General features: G+C 39.4%; 1 protein-coding gene across 1 annotated transcript in view; it reads right to left on the bottom strand.

Moving 5' to 3' along the window:
* Positions 1-1,084: 1,084 nt before the first annotated feature.
* The window catches only part of LOC140418250 (nucleolar GTP-binding protein 2-like), a 34,233-nt gene continuing 12,872 nt past the window's right edge, over positions 1,085-22,445 (bottom strand). The window contains exons 7-15 of the mRNA XM_072501697.1: positions 20,568-20,681; positions 16,287-16,415; positions 14,537-14,641; positions 12,175-12,333; positions 10,738-10,845; positions 6,818-7,248; positions 2,777-2,859; positions 1,838-1,914; positions 1,085-1,274 (exon numbers count right to left, since the gene is read on the bottom strand). Coding sequence (XP_072357798.1) covers positions 1,140-1,274; positions 1,838-1,914; positions 2,777-2,859; positions 6,818-7,248; positions 10,738-10,845; positions 12,175-12,333; positions 14,537-14,641; positions 16,287-16,415; positions 20,568-20,681 — 1,341 coding nt within the window. The 3' untranslated portion in view covers positions 1,085-1,139. The remainder of the gene's footprint in view (positions 1,275-1,837; positions 1,915-2,776; positions 2,860-6,817; positions 7,249-10,737; positions 10,846-12,174; positions 12,334-14,536; positions 14,642-16,286; positions 16,416-20,567; positions 20,682-22,445) is intronic.

Below are 22,445 nucleotides of genomic sequence, written 5' to 3'. Positions count from 1 at the left end.
CCATCAAGCATCTTACTCAAAATAAAAACAGAAAACGTGAAAAATACTCAGCAGGTTGGGCATCATCTATGGAGAGAGCAACAGTTAATGTTTCAGGTCAATTACCTGTCATTAAAAGGTTGACGATTGGTCATCAACACAAAATGTTAACTCTGTCCCTCTCTTCACAGATGCTGCCTATTCGGAGTACTTTTTATTTCAGATTTCTAGCATCTTCTGTATTTTCATTTTGTAAGCATGTTATTAGTCTGTCAATTGCACTGAAGCCCGAGGTTTGTGTGTCTGTCACATCTGTAATTTTTTCAAACAGATTTTTTTCAAGATCTTTCACGAACCCAAGCTTTCACCATGTTTCATCTGAATGAACCTAAATAATTTCCCCTCAGACTAAAGAATTCTCCACCTGTTGTAAATGTCAACCAAAATTATACTTCAATTATAAATTACCATAATTTATGAAAAAGACACTGAAAATAGAAAAATAAATAAAAAATGACTTACCCACGATTTAGATATTTTGTGCTGATAATTGTAGAAATCATTGCTGGGTCAGCAGGTTAAGATGTTGCCCACAGAAATGGGTTCAAATGGTGAAAGTTTTAGGATGAACATTATTATAAAACACTAATATCTTCAGAAATCTAACACTTTTAAGAACAACATTTTCACAGGAGCACTTAGCATTGGAGCAAAATGAAACCAGCAGAACAGCTCAGCATTTTAAAACACGTGTTTCGTTATTCACATTTCACTTATTACTTCCGATGGTGAAGCTCTAAGCTTTTTTTAATAATCAATTATCAGGAAATGTGAATTAAACTAGTCAAGCAGGGATAACATTTTTATCAAAATATTTCCTCTCTGGATTCCATTGTACAAGAGAACTACACTAGTTATTAGACTAGTTAAATTTAGGGGAGCTCTGAGAATTTGCACGTGTGAATTCCGTTTGCAGCCATGCACTTAACATCAACAGTCAATGCATTGAAATTGTGTTTTTTGTGATTAAATACAGAGGAATGAACATTGACAGCCACCACCCCAGTATTCAATAAAGTGTGAAATATAAAGTTCAGGACACGTGTAAAAATAATTTTACTTTTATTGCACAAAAATAACCTAGTCATTTTATTTCAAAATTATCGTTTCTTTTTAAATTTCTGCAGCTTGGAAGCACTTCTGTTTTTGTTTTTATTCTTGTTCTTGACGTTATGCGTTTCATAGTATCGAACTCCGACCTTCTTTGAGTGTTGCAGGCGGTTGAGTCTTCGCTTCTGCAAATATAAAATTAAACAGGTAAGTTTAACAGCTCAACGAACTGAATGCTTCCCATTAGATCATCAATACAAAATTCACAAATAACACCCACATCTTACCTATTTAAGTTTTACAGAGTTCCTCTAAAAGTAAACCCGTGCTTGCTGTTCTTTAAAATAATGGCATTAACTTGTACCACTACATTTAATGATTTATGTATGTACCCCATTTAAGTTCTATTGTCCAAGCAGCATCATCCCGGTTCTGATGAGAAAAATTGACTTATCTCTGTTGATTCTCCCCCTCCCCAATTCTATCACAACCGATTCACAAGTTTGATTCCTTTGTTAGCTACATACTACATAGTTTTGAAGACAATCTAAAACTGTCTTTTAACATGAATGTATCTTAACTGAATCATCAGCACATTCAGTTGGAGATTCTTTTTGAATGAACTCACAGTTAGATAATGGAAATAGAGAAGGATGTTTGAAATATATTGCCACACAGGAAAGAGGATTCTCTTTAGGATTGGGCTCCATTCTAATACAATTGCGCGTAGAAAACAAGGAGAGTTTACCTCTTTGGATGAGAGCTTGGCAGGAGGTTGTTCATCATCAGGCTCGTTTTGAGCTTTTCTCTTTCCTACCGTACGACCTGTAAATTGTTAAACAAAAATTTTATACAAAAATATCTACTTCGAAAAGGCTGCTAGAGACAGATGATACTGGAGGCAATCTTTACTCATTTATTTACAGAGTGTAATATTCCACGTTTTTAACCTCCTAACTCAACAATATCAGTTTTGTTCAGCGTCTGCTCTTATATGCTAAAGTGAAATCCCAATTCATGCCCTCCATCTTTTTTTTTTATTCTTTCAAAGGATGAGTTTCACTAGCAAGTGCAGAAATTGTTGCCCATCCCTAATTACCACTGAACCGCTGCAGCCTAATTAATACATAACTAAACACAATTGATATACAATTAATAAACACAAACCTGTCAAGAAAACACCAATCCTTTGAATAGGAGCCATATTCTACATAATGATCTGATAGTGGGACAGGGAGAGGAAAGAGGAGAGAGCCACACTTTTTCCCAAAATTGCCTGGGCCATGCCTTCAGATTTTTATTTAAAAACAAAGAAATCGCAGATCGCTACAAATTGCACAGCGTAACCATTCCAATTATTGATTTAGTTTAGAATACATTTAAGGCATTGAGATTCTTTAAGAGTGCTGAAAACAACAAACGTAATACAGCATTGTTTTTGCGATCTGCATAAACCAGTGTTTTAAAAACACTATTTCCTGATGTTAGAGTTAACTATTTCCTGATGATAAGAGTTAAAGGCCATAAATGAAAATAATGCCTGCAGCTTAACATTCGTAACTTAAGAGACGGTTACTTGAAAATCTTAGCACAAATTTTACAATTCATAATTTAAACACATATTTTAACTGATTTCTGTGAATAGGACTACAGAGAAGTTGATGATGCCCAAGCTGCTTGAACTTACCCGTTTCTTCTGATTCCTCCTCTTGATCAGTGGCCTTTTGCCCAGATTTGGCAAGCAATTTTGTGGTAAGTTCCTTGGGAATCCTGAAACATTAAAATTTTGCACTTAGAAAATCTCCAAAATAATTGTGCTGCAGCACAATCTCAAATTTAAATTAGAGAGATGTTTTATTCTGACACTGAAATTTGGAATAATGAGCATTTGCTGCAATTAGGTACAATCTCGTACAGTTTTTGTTTCAACTTCAGCTCGGCGGTAAAAGAGTTGCTGGATTATTACAGAAATTATGTCAACTTCACCAATGAAAGTAGCCATAAGCTAGATTTATCTAAGCTCTACTCTGGCGCTAGACAAAAAGTATAAGCAGGAACCAAAACGCAAAAGAGATCCACAGCAATATAATCAAAGAGCTCAGTCGGTGGAGAAGGTTATAAACACTTTGAAAGTTAAGGAGAGAAAATGACCCCCCCAAAAATTGAACAAAGTAATGCAGCATGGGCAAAACTCACAAATATCAAATTGCTATTTATCTTCAAGGACACAGTCAAGTATTTGAGTAATATTTTCTAAACACTAAGATCATATGGTTCACTTCAATAAGGTCAAAATAATTAAATAGCATTTTATTTTATCCTCCTGGAACTATAATTTTTGCTTAAAGTTATAATTCAAAAAGAGGTTTCTTTTATCCACTGGTGGCACAATCTATTCTGAGCAAAGGGAGGCAGTCGATTCCATTTTGTAACCGACTGTTAGGAGACAAGGCCCAGGAAGATTCTTCCCGATCAAAGACTGGAGCGGGAAAACTCCGAATGAAACTAGTACATGATGCTCTGTCTTGCACACATTTTGAATAATACATGAATTCCCTCGCTATTCAAATGCCTTCAAGCCATTAAATTAAAGTTGACAAGCTGTGGATGATACCAGTGCTCAGAGTAGGGCACAGTACTTCCTGCCAAATGTTAAATGTGGCAAAAGGCTGGATTTTGAGATGATAAAAACTGAAGCTTATTTTAAAAAACTGAAATAATTCAAAAAACATCTCAATGCTTCTTGTGGATAATTCTGAAATGTATGTACAAGCATATTATTATGTGGAGATCCCCACCACACTGCTCAATTAAACTTCCCCTACTAAATGGGTTAAAGAGAAAAACAGATACGACGGCTTGAGCAGAATAGCCTCATTATATGCAGGTCTATTTTCTGTCTAGTATTACAAGAGGATGATAGAGGATAATTACATAGAAACAAAATGCTTAAGAGGTAAGATTATTGAAGGTTTAGCCCAGCAGTGGGAATTACGGCATTAATTCAGTCTCGAGTCCACTTTGGCCAGTATGGATTATGGAACGCGACACTAAACCTCACTGCAGATAATTTGTTCAAGGACATATCCCTTGAATTTGATAACCCGTACCTTTTTTCTCTCTCTATTTTCAAACCATACACCAAGAAAAGCCAAACAGAGGACTGCACAGCAGACCATTATGCACAATGTTACTACTGGTCTGGAAATACAATCTGACAAGTTAAAATTCCACTCCCTCCATCATAACAACTTGCATTTATAAGGCATATTGAATACAGTAAGGGAGGAAGCATCAACAAAATTTGACATCAAGTCACTTTAGGAAATATGACAAAAGCTTAGTCATTGAATTAATAGAAAGAAACCCTGCAGTGCAGGAGGTTGCCATTTGGCTCATCGCGTCTGCACTGGCCCTTGGAAAGAGCATCCTACTTAAGCCCACGCCCCACTCTATCTCTGTGACCCAGTAAACCCACCTAACCGTTTGGACACTATGGGGCAATTTTATCATGGCCAATCCACCTAACCTGCACATCTTTGAACTGTGGGAGGAAACCGGAGCACCCGGAGGAAACCCACGCAGACATGGGGAGAAAGTGCAAACTCCACACAGTCACCCGAGGCCGGAATTGAACCCGGGTCCCTGGAACTGTGAGGTAGCAGTGCTGCTTTGTCGCCCATGGTCACGTAAAGAAACACCCAAGAGCTATAAGACCATAATCCATAGGAGCAGAATTAGGCCACTTGTCCCATCGAATCTGCTCCGCCATTCCATCAGGGCTGATATTTTCTCATCCGCATTCTCCTGCCTTCTCCCCATCACCCCTGATCCCCTTATTAATCAAGAGCTGGTCAGCACCTAACCATAACATAGCCAAGATTGACAAATCATTGAGGTTGAATATGAAGTTCTGCAATCACTTCGCTGTATCTCTTTGCCTGTCCATTGTCTGCACTAAGCATTTGCAACTTTGGCATCTGATTTGACACCAAGCTGAACGGAGCTTCCCATATCCACTTTGTCATCAAAGCTATGTACTTCCACGTCCTTAACACTGTCACTCTCTGATTCTTCCTCAGTTTATCGGCTGCTGAAGCCCTCATCCATGTCTTTGTTACCGCTAGACAAGATAATTCAATCCTCTACTGGCTGGCCTCCCACCCTCTCTAACCTCGAGTTCATTCAAAAGTCTGCTGATCTTATTCTAACTTGCACCTGCTCCCAATCATTCATTACTCCTGTGGTACCTGATTTATTTTGACTCCTGGTGCAGCAATGCTTCGATTTTAAAATTCCTATCTTTGTTTTCAAATCTCGCCTACAGCCTTACTCCTCCCCCACCCCACCATTGCTCACTCACCTCCAGCACTACTCTGTAAAATCCCTGCACTCCACCAATTCAGACTCCTTGAGCAGACCTGATTAAAAATCATCACCATTTGAGCTGACGTCACCCCAAGCTCTGTAATTCTTCCCTTAAACCTCTCTTACCTCCTTTAGGATGCTCCTTAAAACCTAGCTATTCAACCAAGCTTGTGATTGTCTGTTCTAATGTCTCCTTATGCGGTTGTCTCAATTATTTTGATAATGGTCCTGAGAAGCACCTTGGGATATTTTAAAACCGCTATATAAATGCAAGGGTGGACAGTGGAGAAGGCAGGACCCTTCCAGAACCTTGTCCACGTCACCTATTTCACAAACAAATGCTACTTATTATAGACAGGCTACTCATCCACCCCATTGAACTAAGTTGCTGCCGGTGCAGCCTCAATCAGAGACCTCCCATGATATCAAGGGACCTGCCCATGGATTGTTTCCATCCAGAGATCCTACAACAAGGCAGAAAAAGCCACTGTTGGCCAGTTAGCTTCAGCAGTGCTTGTGCTGCCTGTTGCAACACTGCATTAAAAAGGAAAAATGTTACCCTGGAGTTTAGGAACTTTCCATTTGGGCTCGAATTCAGAATCTATAAACCAGGAATAGAATCAGTGCAGTGTACTGCACCTTTGCTACAGCTCTAATCTCATTAGAATATCTCCTACTACACAGGAATGATAGTATTCCATTTTACATGTCAACCATCCAGGGATTTGTTTTGAATGAAAATGCCAATTTTGTGCCAACTTGTGCGAGCCTTTGCCCATTCTGAGCTGAAGTTAAACTCAGGAGTGCAAGGCTAATCTATTGAAATATCTCAAAGCCTTTGCCCATTTACAACAACAAAAAAAAAAGGGATGTTAACCAACTTGCCTGCCACTTAAATTGAATTCTGCATAGATTCTCACTCACCGAAAGCCCACATCCTCACTGACCTACTCTGACATCTGGCTATGAACTGTCTCAAATCCTAGTCCTCGTCTCAATACTATATGGGAAACTGACCTATCCAATTTTTGTAATTCCACTAGTCTTCCAATCTCCGAAACATTGTTCCCTTGAATCCAACCACTTGTGTACCCTACTATTGGCAGCCTTGCCTCCAGCCCCTTCAGATCCCTCTTGCTTTCTAATCTTTCCTTTGGCTCGGTATCAACCTGCTCACACCTCTGAAATGCTTTTGAGATACTAAAAGGTGCTTTATAATAAATTATGTAGAAACGCCTCAAAAGTTTTAACGAATGGAAGGTCACACCAACTAGTTTTGGCACCATCAGGGTTCAGTAAATATTCCACTGAAGAAATTTTTTGTATAAATTTATTCTGTATAGGGGAAGAGGAAGCTTACCTAACAGCCGAGAATCTCTTTGCTTTGGCTTTATCCAAGAACTTTTTGTATTTAGCAATCTTTTCATCCAAATCCTGCAGTACTTGTTTTGGTTTTACTGATTTGCTCTCTAGTTGAAGACTATTTTCTTGAAGTTTATTTAGATCAGCCCCAGTTGATTCTTTTTCTTCATTATCCTCGATTTCCTGTTCCTCATCCTCTGAGCAACACTCTTCATTGTCAGAAATGTTGACAGGTAGGAGGTCTGTCTCTGTAAATTCAGGTGCCACATTGATTTTTCCAAAGTTTTGCCTAACTTGTGCAACAATTTGTTGTGTCACACTGGACTTTTCAGTTTTTATTGGTTTACTTTCTGCATTCACATCTTCCAACGACTCCTTCACTTGACTAACGTCGTTAGGTTCTTTGCTCACTTTCAATGTATCCAATAGCTATATATGAAAAAAAAGGGAAAGCTATTAGACAGGGAATCAGGCTATACGTGAGAATTTTGTGGAACACGAGCTCAAATGTAAGTGACACGAAAAATCCAAACTAAATATTCTATACTGTAACCTCTCCAGTTCAGAACTCCAAAATCCAGAATTGTTTGGAAATGTTTTCACCTGGTCCTGCAACTCTCAGGATCGCTCCATTCGGCACTTAATTGAATCGCCGGCAAGCAAAATTCAGAGACATGCTGATGTGCCCAGAATGCAAAACATAGAACGATCATGCGGCTGAGCTGGGAAGGAGCCTGGCTGGTTCAAATGTTGCTGTGTTTCTGTTCCTGTCTGCCCTGCACCGGTTTCTTATCCTGGACGGGTGCTTCACTGGGAATGGTAGCTGGATCAAAAGTTTGGGAAGCACTGGTAGATGGTACAGGTCAGGTACGAACTTGATCTAACCTCAGGTGTCTTCAAATGTGTACTGAATGCATTGGCATTTACAAGCCTTAAAGAACATTTCAAAACAAATGTATTGCCTAATTTTTGATGAAGCTCAATTTTATTCGGAAGCCGTTCACAGTAGTATATCAGCTCATATTTTCAAAGGAGAAGATTTGAAAACATGCGTTTTCATGCCGTAACACTTAATTTGGTATGCTTCTTGCCTCAGGTTATATATTTATATTCGGTTCACTCATTGTGGTTAAGCATTTAGGGGAGGATGGCGGCATAACAGTAATGTCATTGGACTGGTAATCCAGAGACCCAGGCTAATCTCTGAGGACATGGGCTCAAATCCCACCATGATATCTGGCGGTATTTGAATTCATTCAATAAATCTGGAAAATTAATGGTGATGGTGACCATGAAACAATTATCGATTGCCAGAAAATCCCATATGTTTCACGAATGCTCTTTAGGGAAGGAAATCTGCCATCCTTACTTAGATGACCGAGATGTGCCTCCAGACCCACAGACTGCTATGTGGATGACTCTTAGCTGCTCTCAAATGGCCTAACAAGCTACTTAGTTCAAAGACTAGGATGGCAACAAATGCTGGCCTGGCCAGAAATGCCCACATCCCGTTAAAGAATATAGAAAAATCATTCTGATGTTATTCAATAATCCAGAAATGCCTTGGTTCCAAGCACTTTGGACTATAGAGGTTAAAGTGTGTATATGTTTTTGCATGAAAAATTGCAATCATGAAGGTACATATCACATTAAACACCAACTCACCAATGAAAAACCAAACATAATGATTTGTGTAGCTCAAGCCAAATAACTCTTAATTCAGGATTACTCAAAAATATCTAGTTGTCAATTTTTTTCCTGTTTGAAACAAATTGGCGACACTAATTGAATGTGAATAGCTCTTTATAAATATTGTGTGAAGAAAATGAATTGGCCCCTCAATCAATTTGCTGCACAGTGTATTTTGTGCAATGTTGAATCATTATAAAATTTTATACGCTCTGATAAAACAGATTTTACTCCACCTGTAACATTACCAGCAGTTCAAATTGTAATTGGCTGCCGAAAAGAAAACAATTCCTTCACAGACTGTGAATTTCTAAGCAGATATTAAAAATCAACAAATTATTTTGCATAGCTTTACTATCTTAGTAAAATTAATATTAACTTTTAAAATCTTCTATTATTCCAGCGTTGCGACAATCTATAAAACAGCGAGTACTGATGGCATTGAGGAATTTACTGGCAGTTATGTGCATCAATTCCTCCTGACTTAGATCAATATTCAACAAATTAAAATAAAAACAGTCCGAGGAAAAATAGACAAATAATGGCCCTGAAGAGACTTCTCATTACACAGCTTGAAGGTTTCATGTTGCAGCGATATCTAGTTGATCCGAATCATTTCACTATACATGACAAGACACAAACATTTCAGAAATTTAGGTATTGAACACCACTATAGGTACTTCTGTGCTCTGGATATAAGCTGTCTTTAGGCAGATATTATGGAATCATAAATATTTTATGTTCAATTCAGCCACTGAATTAATTCAAGGCTCAATTAAAAAAAAAAAATCAATGTCACAAAAGTTGCCTACAAAGAGATTTCTGTAGCAACAAGACATCAGAAGGTTCTAAAGGTAATCTCTACAACTGCTTCCCCGCATTCTCTTGAGAAGCAGAGCTCAAGTTTCCTGACATAATTGGAATAAGTTATTCTGTTTTTATGCAGCCCATTAGCACCAGTGCCCAGCACAAATCAACGCAGATGTCATTGTTTATTTTGATAGTAACAAAATGGTCTTATCAACCCTGCTCCATCCTATGCCCAGGTCAGGTTGGTAGAAATGACAAGTCACAAGTGACAGGATATTGGAATGATGTTCTGCAAACAGCAGCAAACTGAGACAAGGCCAACCTTGGTCTTCAAGGGTTCCATTGATATAATTCTAGCTCAAGAAGGTGAAGTGAGAGGGACTGTCCTTGGTATCAAGGTGGTATCTGACCAAATATGGCATCAAGGAGCCCTAGCAAAACTGGGGTTAATGGAAATGAGGGGGAAAACTCTGCACTGAATAATCATACCCAACACAAAAGGAAGATTGTGATTGCTGGAAATCAACCATGTCAGTCCGAGACTTTGTTGCAAGAGTTCCTCAGGATCATGTCAAAGGCCCAAACATCTTCAGCTGCTCCATCATTGAAACACTCTCCATCATAAGGTCAGAAATGGGGATGCTCACTGATGATTACACAATGTTCAGCACCATTCGCGACTCCTCGGGTACTGAAGAAGTCCGCGTACCTGTGCAGCAAGAACTCGGACAACATTCAGGTTTGGGCTGATGAGTGGCAAGAAACATTCATGCCACACAAATGCCAGGCAATGACCATCGCTAATGAGTGAATCGAAACATCTTTCCTTGACATGCAATGGCATTACCATCACTAAAATCCTCACCATTAACATCTTGGGGAAGGCGCGCACAAGTCAAGAATGTGATGGAATATTCTCCAGTTGCCTGGATGAGTGCAACTCCAACAACATTAAGAAGTTCGACACCATCTGGGACATATCAGCCCACTTGAGTGGCACCTCATCCAATAACTTAAACATCTACTCCCTCGATCACTGACACAGTAGCAGTAGTGCGTACCATCTACATGATGCACTGCAGCAACTCACCAAGGCTCCTTAGGCTACACCTTCCAAACCCACAACCTCTACCACCTAGAAGCATCAGGGCAGCAGATGCATGGGTACACCACCACCTGCAAGTTCCCCCTCGAAGCCACACACCACTCTGATTTGGAACTATATCTCTGTCCCTTCATTGTCACAGAGTCAAAACTCCCTTCCTAACAGCACTGTGGGTATAGCTACACCATATGGACAGCAGCAGTTCACAAATTCCATATCCTCCCGAAAATGAAGTAGCACCCAATATGGACAATACACATATCAACGTGTATTTATATTTTGAGCACAATTTTTATAATCAAAAAATATATTACCTGTGAATTTACTTCTGCATTTGGTGGTTTCACAAAGAAAGGTATTCGACCTCTTTGCCAATCATTCAGTACCATTTTGGCTACAGTTTGTATGTCTGGCTCTCCACCCTGGAAAACAATAAAAGGTGACAAATTGGAAACCAAAATTGGCCCTTGGAAGAAAAAGCAAGCATAAACACTATTGTTAACAGAAGATATTAGTTATTAATCTTCCAAACCAAGAGACATTGCACTACAGACAAACATTTCCAAAGCCACGTTCAAACAGTGATCCAGTACAAGTACACCTGCAATATTCCGCTGTTTTACATATCATGTTTAACCATTCCTTTGCATTCCATGGTGATTATCATTTTCTCTCTCAAGCATATAAACTAAGTTTTAAATGTTCTGATAAACTAAGTTTTAAATGTTCCTGTACTTACACTATGTTGCTCAAACATTAGTTACCGCCTTTCCGTAAATTATTGTAAACCAAAATTTTCAAGAGTAATTGTAATGAATAGGTGCACCTATTCACTGTTAGGTTCCTATGTACAAAATTTAGTTCCTTCTGTTGATGTGCACTGTACTGAATCTGAATGATTTAAAGTGCCACAATACAGTGGGTAATTAACACGATCAGCCCTGTAAATGAAGAATTTATTGCGTCAAGCAATCAATTTAGACAAACATCCTACTACGCACAATACAAATGAAGCTGTTTTGTATTTTCATCCTCCAACTTGTCTTCTGGGTCTAATACTTAACAGCCGGCTGCACCAGACCACCAGCATAACTTTATGTCACAGTCATCCTACCCACAGGGAGGTGGCCAACTTGGAAGATAAAAGTAGCTGCACTCAACTGTATTCATCAATGCTCCATGGCATTTGGCATTAATGCAAAACAGCAATTTAAATAACTTCTTTGCTTTCAGATTTCTTCCAATGCATTTGGCAGAACAGTTAGGTAAAGGGGAAAATCTGTTATGTGGGATGGTGAGTGAAAACTTAATGCCACTCTTTACTGCTGTCTTGTAGAACTTCCCCATTGGTCAAAGTTTATTTGTAAAGCAATTGTCCTTTTATGCAAAAGCAAGATATTTAAATATTAGTAACATTAAGCTTCTTTTATTTTGTCACCAAACAATTAGAAACCCAGGGATTGTTCACATTTGGAACAGAAACAATTTTTGATTTGAATTGGAAATAAATCGATTTTCTTTCTTCCACAATTCATATCCTCCACAAAGTAGTTCTGCCAGTTACCAGTTTCTCTGAGCTTGCACTTGGAGCAGGCAGTTGTGAAGTACATCTTTATTCTCTCTGCGTGCAGGTTAGTGGATGAAGTGTTTCAGACTTCTTCACAGACTACATTTTAACAAGCTATTATTCACTCAGTGTTTCAGAATGAGGTATGTATTAGTAATTTTGGAAAGAATGACAAAATAATCACCTTCAAAAGCTTCCCCATCCTGAAAGCAAGCTTTTCTAAGAAATCCACTGCATGGCTCCAGCAATCAATCTTGTAGGTCTTACTGATATATTCGGATTTAGCTCTTTCCAGCACTGCAGCAATATGATCCTCAGGACATTTAATTTTCTCCACTTGAACCTGTGTGCAGAGGAATGAGAAAAATAAACCAATTTAGGTAGGCAGGGTCTCACAGACCTAGTCAGCATTGAGACTTGCTCTGAACTTGGTTCCTAATGCGGTCAATAAAGTCAGAAAATATAGAGCTCATAGGAAGTCACTGATGATCAACAGTAAATTACATCAACTTGTATATATATACACACACAAGTCTTTAACACAAAACGCAGTCAATGAACCCAGAGTGAGAATATCACAATCATGGGTGCCAATGATCTAGAATAGGCTGATCATTGTGTTCAACATTAACAGCTGCTTTCAGCATGAAACAATACGTCACATTAAGTTGACCAAAGCAGCCAACTCATGGATAACTGCAAAGCAGTAATCTATTCATGGGTCAGATGAAAGACAACTGCAGTTAATCATCCAAGTTGTTCAATTTAAATGTCACGATTGTGTTACTACCTTATAATTACTTACGTGAATCTATTATTCTCAATGTTAAGTGCATAATCTACAAATGAAACACACGTTTTCATGTTTCACTACATGTTCACTTCCAGGAAGCTGTAAAGAAAGTGATGATTTTCATGAGATTTAAATGATTAAACTTAGTAATTCATGGAATCACAGAATTCCATCGAATTATGAAGCCACAAATAATTTTTCTCTCAACATGCTGAACGCAGACAAGAGTGACTACATGTCACTCAAGAGTGAGTAAGTGCAGTTGTTATATGCAGGTTGTATGAAAAGCACGTACAGTCTCAATGTGTGGGGTGTAGGAAGAGAGAGTTCAGCTTCTCGGTCTTTTTCAGATTTTACACTGACTGGTCTTTTATGTTATACATGATGTAGGCAGAGCAACACAAGTTTCTCCTTTCACTTCCAAATTTAATTTAAAATCGGTCTGTGAAATGGCAGCAGCGAGTAAGCACATGCACAGAATGACTTTGATAAATGAGACATGACACATCTACAATATAATTCATTGAATCAAATGTTGATATAAAACCCAAAACGTGGACATGACTAGGCATCCAATAACATGATGCAACAGCATGGAATCAGAAAAAGTGTTGCGTATGACTGCTTGTGCAGCACTTTCAATAGGCACAATGAGAACATAAAAACGTAACAGACAGGGGCAGGAATAGATCATACACGCGCTCGAGCCTGCTTGGCCATTCAATATCATGACTGATCATCTTCCACAGCTGCACTTTCCTGCTGCCCCCCATATCTCTTGATGACCAAATATCTATCTATCTCGACTTTAAATATATTCAACGATGGACCAAAGTCAATCCGTTAGAATAGAAAATTCCAAGCATTCACAACCGAGTGATTAAATTTCTCCTCATCTCAGTCCTAAATGCTCTTTCCGAGTCTGAGACTGCAAAACTGTGCTGTAGATTCCCCAGCCAGGACAAAAAAAAAAATTAGAATCTTAAACGAAATCATGTCGCATTCTCCTAAACTCCAGAGTTTATTAGCACAATTTACTCAGCCTCTCATCCCAGAAACCAATCTAATGAACCTTTGCTGTACCACCTCCTTATTCTTCTTCCTCAAATATAGAGACCAAAACTGTGGACAGTACTCCAAATGTAGTCTCAGTGATGGGGACCCTGTGGCAGATATGACAATTCAGAGGAAAATGGGTCTTCCAGGTCACACACTAACAAAATCTGAGTGCTTTAACTTTACCTACTCACTGACAGCAGGAGACCCAGATTATGGAAGCTCGATGCTGAAGAATAAATAATAAATAGTTTGATTTAATGTATTTGAAATCCTCCCACAAGGTTTGATAGCAACAGCAGCAATACAAAGGCCGCATTTTGGGAGCAGAAAGTGAAGAGGAAGAAAGCAGAAATTCATGATCAAGTACAGAAAGATATTGTTACATATTTCTCTAACAATAAAAATATTCAACCTCAAAATTGTCAATGTCCTTAGCAATTTTGCTAAGAAGGATGACCATTTTTCTCTCAACGTACTAATTATTGCAAAATGGAATTATAAAAATAATTCTGCTGCATCATTATCATCTTGCAAAAATAACAACTCTTACTGCTGTTTCAGGTCATATCGACTTTGGTGAAAGTCAACAACGCAATTTACAGCTTTGTGCTTTATAGGCTCACTTTACTATTAAATCCATAATGATAATCCTATTGTTTTTCTAGAGCCATGTAACCTCAAAATTTAGACTTACCACTCCTTTTAACACAATTTCAGTCTCAGTATCACCAGATGGATAAACAACACCAGGGCAATCAATTAGGAAAATACGTCGCATCAGTGTGATGTACTGCCAGACCTACAACAGGGAATGAAGGAAGACAGAAATTATTGCAACATTTAATGTCATGAAATTATCACATTACATTGGAAATAAAAAATACTAAGAGCCATACATCCCATTTGAATTATGGAAAATAAAATCACCAAGAGAAAAGCACACAATGGTCAAAGTTAATCAATTAATGCAAGTTAGTCATTTTGAGGTCTTCATGATCAAGCGAAGGATGGTAGTGTTGGAGAATGGAGCATTTTTATGGGGCCCAGGTTAAGTCCTCCTGGATTAAAGAAACAGACTAAAGTCATTTTTCCACTGCGTCACAATGTAGCCTCATGTAACATGCCAATTTCCCACGTGTGCTATCTTTAGAAGATTGGGATTGAATGTAAAAATACAACAGAGATGTGACTCTACAATTCCAAGGGAGATTGTCGAAGTGAGCAGCTTATCTCCGCGATCAAATTGGACGAGTATCTTGGAAACACACTAGGAAATGTAACAGTTCACGTCTTTTACAGTTTCAAGAGTTTCTATGTTTCTTCAATAGAGCATGCTATGTTAACTGGCTGCCCCTGGTGATAGCATCAATCAGTACAATGGAGAATGAGCTAACTACCTGTACTGAAGATCTTTGACTCCCAGCTGTTCCATTAGGATCAAAGTAAATCTGTTCACCAATCTATCATCTTCTAATAACAATCACCTTAATTTAATGGATCTGGAAAAAATGCTAAATCTCACTTTCTAGATGCAGAATAAACCTTTTAGCTCCGTCAGAATGTGAGCTTATAAATCATATAACACGAAAGCAAAATACTGTGGATGCTGGAAATCTGAAATAAAAACAAAAAATGCTGGAAACAGTCATCAGATCAGGGAGCATTTGTGGAGAGAAACAGAAAACAAAGTGCAGCAGGTTCGGGGAGACAAGTTGGAGGGACGTGAGCAGATAAATTGAGACAGCTGATGTCAAGCCAATAGTTTTCAACGAAAGGATCTAAAGATGGTAAAAGGCCAGGAGCAGGGGTGGTTCAAGTGGAGGGAGAATATCGGAAATGGGTGAAGGCACTTGTTAAGTTGGGGCAGACCACTGATCACATGTTGAGCTTGAAACTCATTGAGGTGGGGTCGTAAAGGGACAAAGCTGCAGCCTTTGGAATTGACAAAACGGTGACGGATGCATTTTTTATTTTTATTTCTTGCTAATCAGTCTTGTCAAACAAAAGAGGGTGTAAAATGACCACTTATTTACAAAACCCAGGCCAGTTCATTCAGCTGCAACACTGACCATGAGTCATTAGAAGATAGAGCAAGTTGTATTGATGACTCATGATTATGTCTGGACAGGTGGACACAGAGAAAACATTTAAGTATTGCTGAAAAAAGCGACATGTTGTCAAAGCTTTCCATCTTGTAACTGATCAAAACAGTTCACAAGAATGTCAATAGTAAAGGGAACAATAAATTTTACTGCATGAGAGGAGACTGCTGATTGGGTGGCAAGTATACACTGATTGGTAATGACTCAGGCTAAAAGGTTTGACACAAATGAAAGCTTTAACAGTCATACACAGCAAGGTCTTCGATTCAATTTCTCCTGTTATTAGATTTGGTTAGACTTTCAAAGTTCTAGTTTGAGAAGATCGAAGTCTACGATACGTACCTTCGTTTCACCTGCAATAGGCGCAACTTTGCAGACTTTCTTGGATCGAAGTGCATTAATGATAGAGCTCTTGCCAACATTAGGATAACCAATGAATCCCACACTAATCTGCTTTTTGTCACCGTGTAGCTGTTTAAAAAGGGGATAAATTACACACAATGTATTTATAATATTAGTTTGCTCTAAATAACAGGACAGGTAACAGTTTAAAAAGTAAAACACTGGATTTTTTATCATTGTATGAAAAATTCATCCTCAGATATTCCAGTTTTCACTGCAGGGCTGTACAAACTATGTTCCTCCCTTCCTTTCTGTGTCTATTTTGGGAGGAAAGAAGGAAGTTGAGAGAGACAGAGAGGGAGGGGGAGAGAGAGTGCTCACGAACACATCCAAGAACAAACAAACCGCTAGGATTTAGAAGGAAGTTACCATTATATTAAATGGTAATTCCAGATTAATAAAGACGCTAGCGCAAACCAACAGTTTTGTTACATCTTTCAAATTCTTAGTGCAGCAGCAAGATTTGGTCGCCCATTAGAATAGCATCTGGCAGTTACGAACCGATTTGCCAAATGTAAACGCTTCTATTCTTAGGGGTCTTTAAAGTTCTCTTCACAGACAGAGCAACAATATTGTAACTTCCAAAGAAAAGAAATAAAAAATTCCAAAAAATTAGAAAACCAGAATCTCATTAAAATAACACATTAATCTTCATAAGCTGGAGTTCAGATCCATTACTAACTCCACAGGTAGGCTTTCAACATGTTGGCAAGAAAAAATCCAGAAAACCAGTTAATTCCTCAGATGCAACATGGGACTGTCTTTCCAGTGTATTGAAAAATTACCTTTTATTTCCAGAAACGAGAGTAGAAAAATAATCCACAACTATTTAAATATCTCTCACAAAGCAAATCTTTAATTTACTAAAAGCAGGCACCAGCCTGCAGGATGTTCTGACTTTAAATACAGTTTGTTAGTGTTGAGGGATATTCAATGTTTAAGCATCTGCTCAAGTGTTTTATACAATAGCTTGCACTTCTGTGTCTTTATAATGAATGATAATTCTGACTTTAAAGGATTTTGGACTATTCAAGTACAGTAGAATTTCTCAGCTTTTATTCCTAGAGATTTGGTCTCTGTGGTGAATCAAGACTTGCATTATCCATAAACAAATTCACAACATCTAAAAGTCCAGTCACTTATCAAAGGCTTTAGAAATGCAACCTACAGTAATGTCACACTGATTTATATCTTACAATATAATTCAACTTCTGCGCATTAATTACCCTGTAAGTAAATCTGACCAAGTAGTTTTGGCCTATATACATTGGTCTGTCGTGTATGCTCATTTCCATCTTTCAGAAGGATGAGGAATAAACAGTGGGCATGATTGCCCATAATTGCGCAATCCTTTAATTATTTTATATGATTACGATCCTAGATCCGACCCCAAGGTGCTGATACGGTCCGGTTAAGGACCAATAATGTTTCGTTTAAAGTAGACAAAGTTTGAGATTCAAGACACTTGCTCAGTGAACAAAGTTACAAGATTCCGTGGGTTCTGAACAAGCAAAACCAAACTCTACTCCACAAGGTCAGAAAGAGGAAACAATTTACAATATCCAGCCTATACTCTAATATTCATGGTTAATCAAGGTACAAGTGAATTAACATGTGAACTGTGGTTAAACACACCACACTACATAATAAATGGCAGATGTGACTGAGACAGAGTCCATGGATTTCTCAGTGGCCGACCCAACTGTCAGTAACTGCGAGTCAACAACCTCACTGAAACTCTGCCTCTCATGAGGGACTCGTCTTCACCATTGCAGATCTCACCTTGGAATTGTCTCCAAAGTTGCTCAAAACACAAGATGGCATTAACAACGCCCACGTCCCAGGGTTTCAATCTCTTCACCAGAGATTTCTTTCCCCTTGATTCCCAAGTATACATTAAAGGACAAACTCACAAGCACAATTTCAGCTCTTCGGCTGCACGGAGCAGAAACCTACTGCACCAAGGGGATTCCTTTGCTTCAATGGCACGCAGCATAGAGCCCCCAAACATTTGCGGCATTCTTGGATTTTCAGGGCCTCACTTGAGCTTGCTTCAATTACCAAGCCCACACCTGAGCCTCGCCAGCCCGTTCTCTACTTGGAGCCCCTTTCTCTGCTCCTCTCTTTATAACTGAACTGGGACCATTTCCTGTCCCTGTCCTATCTGGGACCTCTCCCAACTCCCTTTGGGGCTTCTGCCCTGTCCGGGGTACTTGGCTGAAATGGAACGACTCAGTCGGTCATCCGACCTGGGTTTTCTCGTCGTTTTCCATTTCTGTGCTGGTGCACTGGCCCATCTTCAGCCCAAACAACTAAGACGAAGGCCCGTGCATGCATAGTCTGCTCCTGGCTCATGGACACAAAGCCCGCCGTCGGCTCGTGCAACAGGCCTCTGGCCTGTGCATGTGCAGAAACTCAGAAATCTGTTGCAATTGGTAGGTGCTAACTGCTGTCTCGGACGAGAAGGTAAATCTAGTGCTTATTTTAATGATCACCTATAATTCAGTTATCATAGAATTTACAATACAGAAAGAGGCCATTCGGTCTATCGAGTCTACACTGGTCCTCGGAAAGAGCACCCCACCCAAGCCCATGCCTCCACCCTACCCCTGTAACCCCACCTCACCTTTTTGGTCACTAAGGGCAATTATCATGGCCAATCCACCTAACCTGCACATCTTTGGACTGTGGGAGGCAGCCGGAGCACCTGGAGGAAACCCATGCAGACACGAGGCGAATGTGTAAATTCCGCACAGATAGTGACCCAAGCCGGGAATCGAACATGGGACCCTGGAGCTGTGAAGCAACTGTGCTAACCACTGTGCTACCAAGCTGCCCATAAATTATGAATACTTGTTTTATTTGTATTGTGTAAGGATCCTTCTGTTAATCCCCATTTGTCCCTTGTTTATTGCCTTTATGTTCTTTTGTTTTTGCTTTTAGAATTTTTGTACCTGGACAATTACTGGGACCGACACCTTTAAGATGGACTTCACCTTTAATTTTAATAAAAAGGAATCCAGCAGGATGACTCCTCTTGATGGACTTTGCTGTCGTCCAATGAACCATTTACTTTGCCAAGCTCTTGGCTGATAGCATCAATCAGCATAGACTGACTGTTCCGGAATGTTCTGCCGAGGACAGGAAGGCTTCATCTGCTTTTTAAGTTTTGGTTTGATCAAGAAGCTGGAGGGCCACATCATTGATCTTTCTCTCAATCTGATGGTCTCAGTCTAAAGGTTCAAAGTAAGGACCTGTCCCCTCTCTACAGCCAAGATTCGCCTGCAAGGAAGTTCAGTCCAGCAGTAGCTCAAGCAGGGCCAGTTGTTTAAAGATCCCTCTTTAAAATCTCATGAGAACTCTTGTTTTTCCTCAGTAAAACTAGGGGATATTCTGGTGGAGTTGGAAGCAAATAGGAACTACACAGGCCTGAGGAAGAGTGAAAGCCCAGGTTAATACAAGTGAAAGCGACTCCCCGAGAGACTCCTACAGCTGAGGATACTGACTGAACACTCCTGCTAGGAGATGATCTCTAATCATACATTTGTGGCTTTGATCCTTAAGCATTCTGGAAGGACAGCTTGCTGCAACAACCTCAACATCCAAAGCAAGGACACTCATCTTCCATTTCATATTAATCCTCTTTCCTTTTACCTCCCCCATCCGGTGCGTGTGTGTCTTGTGCGTGTTTGGGTAGAGGGCGAGACGGTAAAATGGGGAGCAGTAGATTAGCTGGTCTTTATATTATTATAATTATTGCATGTCTTATCTCTATTGTTGTTATAAATAAACAGTTGTGTTTCACTTACAAATCTTGTACGTGTAAGTCATTGGAGCAGTCGCGGGTCAAAAATCTCAGAAACGTTATACAAATTATTGGTTAATTCATTTGGGAATCAGGGGTCTGTTGGACTGGAATTGACCGCGAATTAGCCCAGGGTGTCGTAACAATTGTCATCTCAATTCACCACCTCCTGTTGTGAATGAGGATTTTTCAATTAACCAAAACTGATTATGCACTTAAATCTGATTAGTTCACCTGACATTAGTCAAACATTATCCACCTTTTATTGTTTTGCAGGGAAATAGTAGGACTCATAAATGTACATTATCCAAAATGTATCCATTTAGAATCATGCACAACGGACTTTCAAAGCGCGTTTTATTTTCTATACCCTTTCTATTGACACCCAAGTCAGTATTTGCGTAAAGACATCTTACCTTCCCAAACTGCCGCAAAAGTTGGATGAGAGCTCCTTTCCCAAAGGGATTGGTGAGGCTAGCATGAAAGGCTAGAGTTGGATGTTCGTGCGATAGGACAGCAACCCATCGTTTCTAGGATAGAGAATTAAATTGTTCATTTCTAATGCTGTGTCTTAAGTAAACATGTCACTTGCAGAATCATTCTTTTCTTTCAACACTTCATTGTAAGAAACGTACGTGCTCAACTAATATTGCAGAGCTTCATGCTAAATCTATATGAAATAATATCCCATTGATTGCTAAATGGTTCAACTACTTCAATAATCAGTGAAACTTTTTAAGTGTTTTTAATTCATCATTGGGTTATTCAGAACTGATCTGCTCAAATGGCGAGTCAGAATCCAGGCCAAAAATATCTTAAATCAGGTCTCAAACTCACTCCACCATAGGGTATGCACAGATTCCCCACTTCTTGAATTATCGTGATTCATTCCTACATTTCATTTGAGGGTCTGACTTTGGTGGTACCGTGACATCACATGATAGTTTTGCAAGGTCTCCAATTCGTAACAAAATATCAGGTTGCTAATATCATGTAGTGTAACTTCAACCCATTCACACTTCCTATGGAATTCCAGACTCTATGACACTAACACTTGGATCAATGGACTAAATTATCATCCTGATATAGAATTGCAAAGAAGTATTAAATGTATTAAGCACAACAAAAGCAGTTGTGTATGATAATCAATATTCATACTTCAAAAACTGAGGCAAGAGCTTTGTCAAACTATTTTGGTGATGTATTGCATTATTTTAGCAGTGTGTCTTTAAAAGACCCGTACTTCCAGTACTTCCCCCGGAGCGGAGAAATTACATCTTCTGCGCAGCCTTCAAGACGTCATCGATGAAGACCAACATCTTGCCAAGGTCATCCCCATACCCCCACTACTTGCCTTCAAACAACCGCGCCACCTCAAATAGACCATTGTTTGCAGCAAACTACCCAGCCTTCAGAACAGCGACCATGACACCACACAACTCGGCCATGGCAATCTCTGCAAGACGTGCCAGATCATTGACATGGGTATCACCATTACACGTGAGAAGACCATCCACCAGGTACGTGTTACATACTAGTGCAACTTGGCCAACCTTGTCTACCTCATATGCTACAGGAAAGGATGTCCCGAAGTGTGGCACCACATCGGCGAGACCATGCAGACGCTGCGACAACGGATGACAATCGCCAGGCAGGAATGTTCCCTTCCAGTGAGGGAACACTTCAGCAGTCAAGGGCATTCAGCCTCTGATCTTCGGGTAAGTGTTCTCCAAGGTGGCTTTCAGGATGCGCGGCAACGCAGTATCGCCGAGCAGAAACTTATAGCCAAGTTCCTCAACCAGGACCTTGGATTCATGTCGCATTACATTCACCCCCGCAATCTGGCCTGGGCTTGCGAAATCCTACCAACTGTTCTGGATTGAGACAATTCACACCTCTTTAACCTGTGATTGTCCCTCTCTCTAGTTGCTCCATCTGGACCTGTAAAGACTTAATTACCTGCAAAGACTCACATTCAAGGTACCGTCTTACATCATTGACTTGGCCTATATATACACATGTTTCTGGAACCCACCTCTTCATCACCTGAGGAAGGAGCTGTGCTCCGAAAGCTAGTGATTCAAAACAAACCTGTTGGACTTTAACCTGGTATTGTAAGACTTCTTACTGTCTTTAAAAGAAAATACAGAACAGGACTTATAATTCACAATTTCCATTTTGAGAATTTGCTCTTTGAGCTCGGCCATTACATGTACCAGAAGTTGCCACCTTTCCCACACTAAAAGTAAGGTAATCATATTCCAATGCAGAAGTTTTAAGCAAAATGAAAATCA

The sequence above is a fragment of the Scyliorhinus torazame genome, chromosome 1, assembly GCF_047496885.1.
Source record: "Scyliorhinus torazame isolate Kashiwa2021f chromosome 1, sScyTor2.1, whole genome shotgun sequence".
In the NCBI taxonomy this organism is placed as follows: Eukaryota; Metazoa; Chordata; class Chondrichthyes; order Carcharhiniformes; family Scyliorhinidae; genus Scyliorhinus; species Scyliorhinus torazame.
This window is presented reverse-complemented; position numbering and strand designations above follow the sequence as displayed.